General features: G+C 40.0%; 1 protein-coding gene across 1 annotated transcript in view; it reads left to right on the top strand.

The window, feature by feature from the left end:
- KCNMB2 (potassium calcium-activated channel subfamily M regulatory beta subunit 2) overlaps positions 1-13,088 on the top strand; it is a 367,341-nt gene that overhangs the window by 309,633 nt on the left and 44,620 nt on the right. The window contains exon 2 of the mRNA XM_004708595.3: positions 9,825-9,947. Within this exon, the coding sequence (XP_004708652.1) occupies positions 9,892-9,947 (56 nt within the window). The 5' untranslated portion in view covers positions 9,825-9,891. The remainder of the gene's footprint in view (positions 1-9,824; positions 9,948-13,088) is intronic.

Raw genomic sequence — 13,088 nt, 5'->3', positions numbered from 1 at the left:
TCTTTAAATTGCCTCTTTACTTTCTTGATAAAGTCCTTTGATGCACAAATGTGGGTTTTTTTGGTTTTAAGAAAGGCTAATTTGCTTATTTTTTTATTTTGTTGCTCATGCTTTTGATGTCATCTCTAAGTGTCCATTGTCAAAAACGACAGCCAAACCATTACCCACTCCACTAGGCTTTCTTCGAAAAGTATTATGGTTTTAGATCTTGCTTTTAGCCACTGATCCATTTGGAGTTAGTTTTTGTGTATGGTATGAGATATGGGGCTAGCTTCTACATTCTTCATGTACAAATCTAATTGTTCCAACAATATTTATTAAAGAATTTTTCTCTCCCCATGTTTAGGGTTATTTCTGGAGTCTCATATCTATTCCCTTTGTGTCTCCGCTTTGAAATTAAAAGCTGAGTTCTTGTACTTATTTTTTTAAGTGTGTTTTTTAGACAGGACCCCTTGCAGAACATTAAAACATAAAATAGCCTTTCCATTACTGCAAAGGCAGTTGCTGAATTTTTAATGGAGTTACATTGACTCTATAGATCACTTTGAGTTGTATTTTCATCTTAAAAATATTGTTTTCTAATACATGAACACAGAATGTCCTTACATGTATTTAGTTCTTTTTAAATTTCCTTCAGCGATGTTTTATAGTCTTCTGTGTACAAGTCTTTCACCTCCCTGTGGTATGGCTTCAGAATAGAGTAATTCTTTCACTAGGCAGAGAAGAGAGGCAGAGATCAGGCATGAAGTGAATCATGAATGTCAAAAATGGCGAGTTATATCTTTAAGAAATGGAAAGGTGCCCTTTAAAATTCCTAATACCACAGATTGTTATAGTCTCGCTAAATCTCTGCTTTCATTCAAGGATGAATTGTGTCTTTTAAGACTGTAGTTTTAGACCACCGTCATCTTCAGTCATCTAGTCATGGCACTACAAGATTCATCCTGGTGTCTGGTCACTTCACGATGGAATTAGATCGAGGTTGCACAATCTCTCTGTTGTGTGCTAAGACCCCAAAATACAAAGGTTAATAGAGTGCACTTTATCTTGATGTTACTTTCCAAGACACACCAAATGAAATCATCCTTGCTTATAAAATGAGAGTTAATTACTTAGAGAATTCAGGAGGGCCACATTTGAGGTCAGTGAAAATCTTCAAACTAACTTCTATTAGCATATTTTGAATCCCACGTCTTTTTCTAATCCTGGAATTTTCCTTTCACTTTTACAGAACCTTTATATCACTGTCCTTAAAGCAACAACCCCCTTTTATTTTAATTAACTACCAACTTAACAGGTTTTACACCATAGTGTGTCTTCCTGAATAAAAAAACTAGCATGGAAAAACTCTACACCTATTTTCTGGAAGAACCTGAAGAGCCATTAAGTCCCTTCCAACAAGCTTTAGGCAGTTCATCGTACTAAATTCATCTTTCATCTATCTTTTCCTGTATCATCTAAAAATAATGGGGCCAGGGTGTGATACTAGAATAATGGCATGCTGCCTGAAAAATATCCTAAATGTATGGAAATCATGGCAACTCCTTCCACTTTGTACGATTTCAAAGCATTTCTAATATGCATAGTATGTATACATATTGAATTCTGGCTAATATCCAGTAACAGAGCCAGCACTCCGTAATTTGCTGCTCTACCTAGACTTAAACTGTGTCACTTTCCTTTGTCCGCTCCACATCCTCAGCTTTTTGAAGAAGTAACTGACGTGCTCAGAGGATTCCACTAGAGTCTATGCTGAAATAGCTTCCTAAACATTTAAGTCAGTCCTCATTCTTACGAATTAGTTCATTCAACTTATATTAAAACCAGTCTTATTTCCCGAAGGCTGCCTGGTTTTCATAACAGATTTAAACCTTATTTTATCTGATATGTTTTAAAGCAGTTCCAAAAGGAACATGAATAACTGGATATTCCGGATTCAAGTCTTTAAAGAGCTATCAGATTCAATTTCAAAATCTTTCTAAACTTATCTAGGGCATCCATTGATAGATATCCTTGTATTTGTGCCATTGTTCTAGAACTGCAAGGTGGAAGTGTGGCTTTCTACATCTCTATGACTTATCCAATCACCGTTACCCACACAGGCTTTGTTACAGAAGATGTACCCCCAAACCTCAGAAAATCATTACACAATGGCCTAATGTAGGATTAAGTTCATTCTTCAATTTATTCAAGTACAAAACTTTGGAGTTAAGAAGGATTTTAGGAATTATCTGGTTCAAATTCTCCATTTTACAACTCAGTTCTAGAAAGGTTAAAAGATTTTCTTAAGATCACATAGCTAGTTAGTGACATAGCTAAGCCTACAACCAACTACTGACTGATACAGTGCTCTGCTGGTCAAAGTCTTTTTTACATATCATATACTTTAACAATTCAATAATACTAAGAAGAGTTGTGCCACCATCACCACAATTTCAGAGCAGTTTCTTCTTCCTCATACTCATTACTAGCTCCTCACGTCCCTCAAACTTCCCTACCAGGCCTCTAGAAACAAAAAAAACCACACTGCCTTCAAACTGATTCCAACTCACAGCAACCTACAGGACAAGGTAGAACTGCCCTTAGGGGTCTCTAAGACTCTTTGAAAAAGTCGGAAGTATTGTCTATCACATTTCTGCAGAGGAGCAGCTGATACTTTCAAACTAATGCATAACCCCTACGCTAGGAAGGCTCCTTCCATGCCCATTGGAAATTATTATTTTGCTTGTTTGCAACTATTTAGGATTGAGGGATAAGAAATCCCAAAGGATTTTTGTTATTGCTATTTTTAAAGAAACGCACTGTATATATTTACACATATCATCTCAAGCAATGAAATGCACAATATACCCTTTAAGCCAGTGGTTGTCAACATTCCTAATGCCACAACCCATTAATATAGTTCTTTATGTTGTGGTGACCCTCCCCAACCATAAAATTATTTTCATTGCTACTTTGTAACTGTCACTTTGCTACTGTTATGAATTGGGCGACCCCTGTGAAAGGGTCATTTGACCCCAAAAGGGGTCGTGACCCACAGGTTGAGAACCGCTGCTTTAAGCCCACCACATACCGGTATGCGGTTCTATTTCCTCCCCTCCTTCCCGCCAGGAGCCCTGGTGGTACAGTGGCTACCTGTGATCTGCATGGTTGGCAGTTCAAAACCATCAGCAGCTTTGGGGGAGAAAGATTGGGCTTGATACTCCCATAGCCAGTTATAGTTTCAGAAACACACAGGAGGGAGGGTGGTCCCTATGAGTCAGCATTGACTCAGTGGCAATGGGGTTTGGGGGTCTCTTGCCCCCACCCTATCCTTCCTCCGACTCTCCTCAATATCCTATCCCTCCTATCTCCCTGTTTACCCACCATCCATGACCTCCTCTAGTCATCAAAGTCTTGCCTTCTGCTGTATAAACCACGGATCTTTTTCTTTGTTTTTCCTTATCAGAATGGTGTTATTAACTATTTATCTTTGTACAATTGACTGTTTCCTAAGCATAATGTTCTCTAGCTTTGCCATGTCTTGTGTGGTTTAAGAGAGTCGTCATTGTTTCTTATTGATGCATAATATTCCTTTGTATGGATGTACCAGTTTGTTTATCTATTCCTCTATAATTGGGGGTTTAAGATATTTCCATGTTTTGTTATTATGAAAATTACTACAAAAACATAGGTGTACATATGTCTGTTCATGATGTATTCTTTATGTCTTGAGAGTATACAGTAGAGATATTGCTAGAACATCAGGTTCATGTATTTGCACTTGTTTAAAGACGTGTCATACTGATTTCCATAAGCAGTGGTTCTCAACCTTCCTAATGCCGTGACCCTTTCATACATTTCCTAATGTTGTGGTGACACCCCCCCCCCAAACCATAAAATTATTCTTGTTGCTACTTCATAACTGTCTTTTTGCTACTGTTATGAATCAGGTGACCCCTAAGAAAGGGTCGTTTGACCTCCAAAGGGGTCATGACCCACAGGTTGAAAACTGCTGCCATAGTGTTGCCACAGTCCCATAAGCCATGTAAAAATATCCTGATTTCCCCCACATCCTTTCCAGAATTTATCATTTTCTGTTCTATTGCTTTTGGTAAAGGGTTGGTGTGAAGTGGTATCTCATCATCGTTTTAATGTAATTTCTCTTATTGCTAATGAATGCGAATGCTGCTTCATATGGTTATTTGGTACCTGGATGTCATCTTGGTACATTGTCTACTCATGTCTTGTGCTCATTTTTTTTTAATTGGGTTATTTGTATTTTTCTTGTTAAGATGTTTTCTCACAAGGAATACAGGACAGATAAACTCCTCAGGACCAATAATGAGAGTAGCGATACCAGGAGAGGAAGAGGAAGGTGGGGGGAGAGAGGAGGAACTGATCACATTGATCAACATATAACCCCCTCCCAGGGGGGTGGGAGAAAAGTGGATGAAAGGAGACATCGGTCAGTGTAAGACATGAAAAAAATAAAGGATACAGTGTTACAGGTTAGCCTAACTACTTCTGCCTTAATCTACTCTACAAACGCTCTCTGCTCCATAATAAGGTTATTCCCATCCCTGAACTACGGTCAGAGAGAATTCACCAGAGTCTTCATCGATGTTGTTTTTGTTAGATGCCATTGAGTCAGTACAGACCCATAGCGACCTTATACACAACAGAATGAAACACTGCACTGTCCTGGGCCATCCTCACAATTGTTCCTCTGCCTGAACCCACTGATGGAGCCACTGTGTCAATCTATCTTACCAATGGCTCCCTCTTTTTCACCACCCCTTCGTGTTTCCAAACATGATGTCCTTCTCTAGGGACTAGTCTCTCCTGACAATATGTCCAATTGTGTAAGATGAAGCCTTGCCATGATTTCTTCTAAGGGGAACTCTGGCCTTACTTCCAATACAGATTTATTTGTTCTTTTATCAGTCCCTGGTCCTTTCAGTAGTCTTCTCCAGCACCACATTTCAAATGCATCCATTCTTCTACCATCTTCCTTATCTAACTTGCACATGCATATGATGCAATGGAGAATACCATAACTTGAGTCAGACCACCTTCATCCTCACAGTAACATCCTTGCTCTTCAATACTCTAAAAATGTCTTGTGCACATTTACCTAATGCAATACACCTTTTGATCTCCTGACTGCTGCTGTCATGAGTATTGGTTGTAGATGAAGTAAGACATAATCCTTGTCAACGTCAATCTTTTTTCCATTTATCACAATGTTACAGATTGGCCCAATTGTGATGATTTTGGTCTTTCTTACATTGAGTTGTAATCCATACTGAAGGCTGAAATCCTTGAGTTTCATCAGCCAGCACTTCAATTCCTCCTCACCTAATCCATGTAGGAAGCCAGCAAATGAACTTTGGGCTTCCGCTGTCATCTATAGCCTTATGCAAACCAGTGCTCCAAATTTAAGCTCTACTACTGATCCATCTTTGGATTTGGATTTTATTATTTATAATCCTTGTTCACGCAGGCTGGTGTGCTTCTTTCATTTGGACTTAGTTGATGACTCACTTAGATGGCTGCATGTTTTAAGATAAGCCTTTAAGACCCCAGATGCTATCCTTTCTGATAGCCAGGCACCATCTCATTTCTTCACCACACATTGCTAAAACAACCATATCTTCAGTAATCTCTTTATGAGGGCAGGCATCAAGTGGGGCCATGTCATAAGAACTAATTGTTCTGAAATTAGGGTACGATTAAGTATGAGCCCAAAACCGTTTATTTATCTATGGCTTATATATGTTTCTGGTTCACTTTAGAGACATCATTATCATTTTGCAATAAAGAACATTACAAATGATCCCCAGAGGGCATCAAGTAATTCTATTGATCATATCATTAATTTAGCCAATGATATAGAATTTCAACTACTGTTGATAAAAGGAAAGTATACATGTACAGTTCAGCTTTCCACACATAATACATGAAGTGTTGACTTGAATGGATTAAAGCTTATGTAACTAGACAATATTGACACAAATAATGGGGGTTTGGGACAGTGCAAAATTTCAATGTCATTCACTCACAAAGCCAAACCATGACTGCTAGAAAGACACATCATAAAAATGTTTTTAAAAGAAACTGCTCAAAGTATTATCTGCAGACCAATACTGGCACCACCCAAGAGCTTGTTAGATGTGCACAATGTGGGACCTCATTTCAGACCCAATGCAGCAGAATCTGCCTTGGGAAGCAGAGAGAACATGAATTGGAGACAAGCTGTCCTTGATTTACACCTTTTCTAAATGTAAGCAAATATCTCCATTTTAAGACAATATCTAATGAAAGACCATTTTTAATTTGAGACTAATAGCCCTACTAAACTTGCAGGATTTTTTTTTGATGCTCAATGAAATCAGTTTGGCTTTTTTTGTTTGTTTTGTTGTGGGGTGTTTTTTGGGATGGCTTATATAAATAATGTATGTGTAAATAATATAGTCACATACTTACCATGTAGTACTTTAATGTTAAATGTTATTATATTCACAAGAGCTTATGGAAGCCTATTTGAAGCAGCACACAGTCCAGACACTGTTCTAATGGATGGTGAGGTTGACAGGAATCATTTACTCACAGAAAAAAATGGAAAAGGATGATTAGAAGAGCAATATTCCCATCAGCTAAGATTTCCTAATGTCCGGCTCCCATCCAGGGTATTTTGCATTGTATCCAAGAACATCCCAGTTGGTGTCTTGGGAGGAAAGCGCCTACATTTCTCTCTCCTAGGACTAGTTACTATTAAGCATCCATGTCTGTGTGCCAAGTAGCATATATAGACAACAGAGAGGGTAATGACTAATAAAAAGAGAATAAAAAGGTAGACGTTTCACTGAAGGCAATGAACATACTTCATTGATCTCGTTCAAGCTGTTCTAGATTAATGGTTCCCAAGAATATTCCTTTCTTCTTTTCCACTCTAAAATCGCTTAAGAGTGCTGGGTTGCTTCAGAGAACAACCCATTCTCCTATCTGCTATGTAGTGCTACCATCACATGAATACCACAAGTAGATGGCTGTAAAAAAACAATTTGTTGTCCTACAGTTTAGGAGGCTAGAAGTCTGCATTTATGATCCCAACTCTAGGGGAAGGCTGTCTCTTTATGTTCACTCAAAGTTTAGAAAAAAGACCTGAAGTCAAAAAAAGAAAGAAAGCCCTTGTTTCCTTTCAGCACCAGTAAGCCTTGTCATTCTCTGACATCTCTTGGAGATCTCATGTGTCCGAGCACCAATCTTGCCCTGGATCTAGGAGCTTCCCAGCACAAGGACCCTGAGAAGAAAAGACACACTCTGCTTGCAGGTCTTCTTTCTTGGTGGTAATAATTCCTTCTCTCCCCGCTACCTTCTCTCTCCTTTTAGCTATTGTGAGGTGTGTTAGTCTGAGTTAACTAGAGAAACAAATTCAGAGACACTCATATATTTGTAAGAAAGAGGTTTATATAAAAGAGCAATTGTATATTGAGAAAACATCCCAGCCCAGTCCAGATCAAGTCCATACGTATGATATTAGCCCATATGTCCAATACTAGTCCATAAATTCTTCTTTAGACTCATGCAGCCAAGCAATGATGCTGAATGCAGGTAGATCACAGGCCAGTGGTTGGAAAGTCTTGTAGATCCAGTAGTGGAGGAAGCATCTCAGCACTGGCATGGGTCTCCATGTGGCTCCTCTAGCTCCACGGCTCTGGATCCATCAGAATAGCTCCATCTGGCTTGTCATCAGGAATGTCTCACAGGAAGAGCGTGTATCTGGTCTCCAGTGAGCCATTTCTCTCCGTTGCACCTCCAAATGAGCTCACCAAGCTGTGACCTGATTAACAGGTTAGACTCCACCCCTTCCTGAAGTTGGCAGTAGATTATGTAACTGCCACATGCAGTTGTCCACATCCCAGGGAAACTCCTCTTATAAAAACTTGGGACTGTGACAGAATTAACGGTGTTACATCCCACCATTAATCTTACAAACTTCCAACCTTTCCCATGGCAGCTGAGTTTATTAGCTATTTTCACCACCCAGGGATTCTAAAATCAATAACAGCTAACTGCTTTTATGATGGGCCTTAAAGATGAAAATATTCCTCTAAATCAAGTCATACTCGAGGAAGATAAAATTCCTATACGATCTTGATTTGGGATCATATAAACTTAGCTGTGAGTATCTGTGAGTATCTGTTGCTGCCACTACTGCTGTGATTCTCTCAGGCAAAGACTCAACTACCAAGGGTCCAACCCACAGCTTTCAGAACAGGGGAGCACATTCAAATGATATGTTATCAACCACATGTCACATCTGTCAGCATTAAGGAAAACACTAGAAATCAAACTCTGCCATCAAGGTGAATCTGACCCACAGCAGTCCTAAAAGAGAGTGAAGCTGCTCCAAAGGGTTTCCAAGCCTGTCAATCTAAGAGAGCAGACGCCTTATCTTTCTCCCATTGTGGCTGTTAGCTTTGAAATATGACCTTGGGATCGGCAATCCAACATCTAACCCAAGGCTCCAATCCAAGCATAATGTACTAAAATTATGTTTAGAGAAGACATTCTGTAGAGCTTGTGATATTAATTAGAAAACCAAGCCCCTCTGAGAGAGTGGTTCTCACCACAGCAAGCTATTAGAAGCAATACGAATCAACCAACCAGTTGATTCCAACTCGTAGCAACACTATATAGGGTTTTCAAGGATTTTGTAAAGCTTTATGGGAGCAGACAGCCTCATCTTTCTCCCAAGAATCAGCTGGTAGATTTAAGCCACTGACTTTTGGGATAGCAATCCAATGCTTACCTGACAGTACCACCAGGGCACCTTATAAAAAACCATGTAGAGCTTTGTGGTAGTCTGGGTTGACTAGAGAAACAAATTCATAGACATATGTGTATAAGAAAGAGGTTTATATACAAGAGCAATTGAATATTTAGAAAACATCCCAGCCCAGTCCAGATCAGATCCATAAATCTGATATTAGCCCATATGTCTGATACTAATCTATAAAGTCCTCTTCAGGCACACAAAATACACGCAATGACACCAAATGCAGGAAGATCACAGGCCAGTGGGTGGGAAGTCTTGTGGATCCAGTGGCATTGTAAACATCTCAGCGCTTGGTGGGGTCTCCATGTGGTTCCACCAGTTCCAGGGCACGGGGTCTTTCAGCGTAGTGGCATGTGTCTTCTCAGTTGAGGATCTCTCAGGGAGTGAGCAGAGACAGAGTGTGTGTCTCCTGCCTCCAAGGAGGAAATACAGGAATTCTGAGGATCCTCAGGGGCAGGCCATGCCCACACAGGTTACACTCCCACCCCTACACTCTTAATCCTCAAACTGACACCAGATTCTGTAACTACCACAAGCTTTAAAAACTTTGCGAACAAAGTTCTCAGGTAGAGACCCAGGATTTGTGTTTTCTAAAAGATTCCCAGTTGGTCTTAATGTGTACCCTGAGTAACGAACTACGATCCAGTGGCATCAGAAAGCCAGGGGCCATCCAATTGACTCCAATTCACCGTGACTCCGTGTGTGCCAGAATAGAACTGTTCCCTATAGGACTTTAATAGCCGGTCTTTCTGAAACAGGTTATCAGCCTTTCTAAGGCCTCTGAGAAGACTCAATGAGCTTCTGGGTGGAGTTGGCCTCCAATCTTTTGGTTAAGGGTAAAACACTTCAACCATTTGTACCACATCGATACTTCCAGGGCTTTGGAAGCTGGATCTTATTTAAGAGATATAATTCACTGGGACCTCCTGGTTTCTGTTGCTGGAGAAGCCTCCATACCTCAAGTAGTGGATTTAACATCAGTGCGTATCTTCTCTTCCAGGTCTTTCCGCCATTCCTCCAGGACTTCTACGCTAAGGAAAGGAGCCCCTGGACCATCATCCTCTAAGATGTTTATATGGACCAGTGGCCGGACCTCTTCATCTTACCGACATGATGAAAAAAGGTAAATGCACTGAGACCCTGGGACTTTTCAGAACCATTTCACCTGACCCGCCAGAAGGATAACAGGGAACGCATTACGCAACAGGGCTTCTTGTTTTGCCAAGCGTTAATGTGAAGATAAAGGTCAATACTGAGAAGAGTGTTTTCGGACATTTGGAACTTTCTCCTCTTTGCCCTCCCATGACCATTCCCACCAGTTTTGCAAAGGCAAAACTGTCAGAAGTGCCATTAATACATGCGTGCACTCAATGATCCTCCACTTTGCTAACTCTATCTCTGCCCTCAAATGTCCATTCCATCAGAATCCACACATGACCCTGCCATCCTCTTGACCAGTACAGATTTCATCTGTACTTTACTCACCACTCGTTTTCCAACATTTAGCCCTATACCTGACACAAGTAGATACTCAATAAATATTTCCCAGAGCAATGAAAATTGCAACTCCAACAGCCATTCATGGGAGAAAGATGAGACTTTCTACTCCTGAAAATGAAGTACGGTCTCAGAAGCCTACAGTGTGGGGGTAGGGGGGTGGAGAGGATGCAGTGCTGTTTTATCCTATAGAGTTGCAATGAGTCAGAATTGGCTTGATGGCAGTGAGTTTGCTTTTGTTTTTGAGGTACTAGACATACAGCAGAAATTAAGGGAAGACCCAAAGAGTGTGGCAAATCCACTGTGTACTTGGGGAAAAGAGTAACATGAAGAAATAAAAAGAAAGATCGAAGAATGAAGGTCATGTTAATAAGACACTATTATGACAAGGGCATAGCTCAATCCAGCCCTCCCATTTCAGTTCAAGAAGTAAAAGCATATTCATACTTTTACAATTCACTATTTCCCAAGTGACTGATAACATTACATCACCTTAATTATGGGAAAATAATTATGTAAAATTTGAGTGAAAAGGAACCACAGTGGTGCTGTCAGGTAAGCATGGGGCTGCTAACAATATGGTAGGTGCTTCCAACCCACCATCCACTCTGAAGGAGCAAGATGAGACTGTCGGCTCTCATAAGGATGGATTCCCACAAGGGCATTTCTACTCTGTCCTATGGGGACACGATGAGTTGGAATCTACTTGATGGCAGTAAGTTTGAGGTTATTTGAGCAAATTACAGACCAATGAACAACAAGTGCTTGCACAAATCTACCTTATTTTTTTGGTCTCTGACTTTATACATTCTTTTTCTCAAAGCAAATTGAATTTTTTTTCAAGTTTTTTCAATGACTCAAGTAGAAAGAAAATGTTTTGAAATTGATGATGGCAACATAGGTACAAACATGCTTGACACAATGGATGAATGTATGGATTGTTATAAAAACTGTAAGAGCTCCCAATAACATTTTTTAAAAGAGAGAAAGATAAATACTTTCTCCAGAGGCAACAGAGAACGCCTTCCCCTAGAGCCAGCACTCTGAACTCTGACTCTGAGTCTCCTAAACCATGTGTGTGAGTCCGGGTAGACTAGAGAAACCAATTCATAGACACATATGTGTATAAGAAAGAGCTTTTTATAAAGAGTTAGTGTACATTACGAAAACATCCCAGCCCAGTCCAGATCAAGTCCATAACTCTGATATTAGCCCATATGTCCGATACCAGTCTATAATTTCCTCTCCAGACTCACAAAACACATGCAATGGCGCCAAATGCAGGAAGATCACAGGCCAGTGGGTGGGAAATCTTAAGGATCCAGGGGCGTTGTAAGAATCTCAGTGCTGGCAGTGGTCTCCACATGGCTCCTCCAGCTCAGGGCACTAGCATAGCTCCATGTGTCTTGTCAGCTGCAATGTCTCCCAGGGAGTGAGCCTACATCCTGCCTCCAGGGAACTATTTATCTCCTTAGCGCCTCTAAATGAGGTCATCAAGCTGCAACCTGACTGACAGGCTAAACTCCACCCTTTCACCTTTAATCCTATCAAATTGACAACAGATTATATAATGATCACACCATGACAAAACAAATTCCTGTTTGTTGAAGCCAAAAATAGAAATAAAAAACCATCAAAGCAAAAAAATACGGGAAGAAAGAAATATTTTTTTAATATGCTGTCAAACTGAGTCAATCGAATCATCTTTCAGCAAATTCTTCGCTTTAAGACAAAAATTTCAGGTTCTTTACAGTAAAATTCCCTATTTTATTGCATTGTATTTTTTTGTTATTTCTGCATTTGCTTAGGGGAAAAAATCCATTCCAATAGAAAGGTGAATAGGCAGCAATTTGGACTTGCAACTTGGGTAGCAGAGCCACATCACAAACTTTTGCTAGCTTCCAGAAATAGATGCCAAACAACAAAGCCCACTGCCACCAGGTTGTTTCTGACACGCAATGGCCTTACACCCATGCAGGGTTTCCAAGACTGCAAAGGATTGAGGGAAAAGACAGTCTCATGTTTCTCCCTCAAAGCAGCTGGTGGGTTTCAACTGCAAACACTGTATTCAGCAGCCCAGTACCTAACCCGGAGTCACTAAGCAATATCAATGCCTCGCTCTTAGGAGACACCGATGGCTTCATCGTAGCAGGTAAAACAGGATGCATTACTTCCACCTTCTATTTGCTCACATGAAATAATTTAATTCAATAAACTTGACTCTTCTTTTACTAACAAAGGGATTAACATTTCATGAATATTTACTATATACTGCATATTACACATGGAATAAACCAAACCAAACTCACTCCCATTGAATCAATTCTGCCATGCATCAGGTACATAGAATATTCTCTTTTAATTAATTTGAAGATAGGAATCAGTTTGCCCATTTAACAGATGTAAAGATGAGGTTCAGAAATGTTTCAAGGATCCAACAAGCAGCCAATGACAAAATCAGTATTTAAACCTAAGCTTATGCCCTTTCTTCCATCCCTAACCCCCATCTTCACAAACACATTTTCACAAACTCTTGTGAAACAAGAGATATTTTGGAGCTGCAAAGAATAGCTCAGCCCACAAGAAAAAAATCAAGTTAAAATGAAGTTGAAAAGTCTGTCGAAAGAAACAATAAGCAAGTCTGTCGAAATAAACAATAGGCATGTAAATATAACACATGGCTATTTGAGGGGCTTAAAGGGGGCAAGCAAATAGCTTTATGTACTGCAGCATTAATCCAAACTCCACTGCCTTCAACTTGATCTCA

This window comes from Echinops telfairi, unplaced genomic scaffold (genome assembly GCF_000313985.2).
Source record: "Echinops telfairi isolate 266 unplaced genomic scaffold, ASM31398v2 ScPeMD7_4225;HRSCAF=4972, whole genome shotgun sequence".
In the NCBI taxonomy this organism is placed as follows: domain Eukaryota; kingdom Metazoa; phylum Chordata; class Mammalia; order Afrosoricida; family Tenrecidae; genus Echinops; species Echinops telfairi.
The sequence above is the reverse complement of the archived record's forward strand: the minus strand, read 5'-3'. Positions and strand labels throughout refer to the sequence as shown.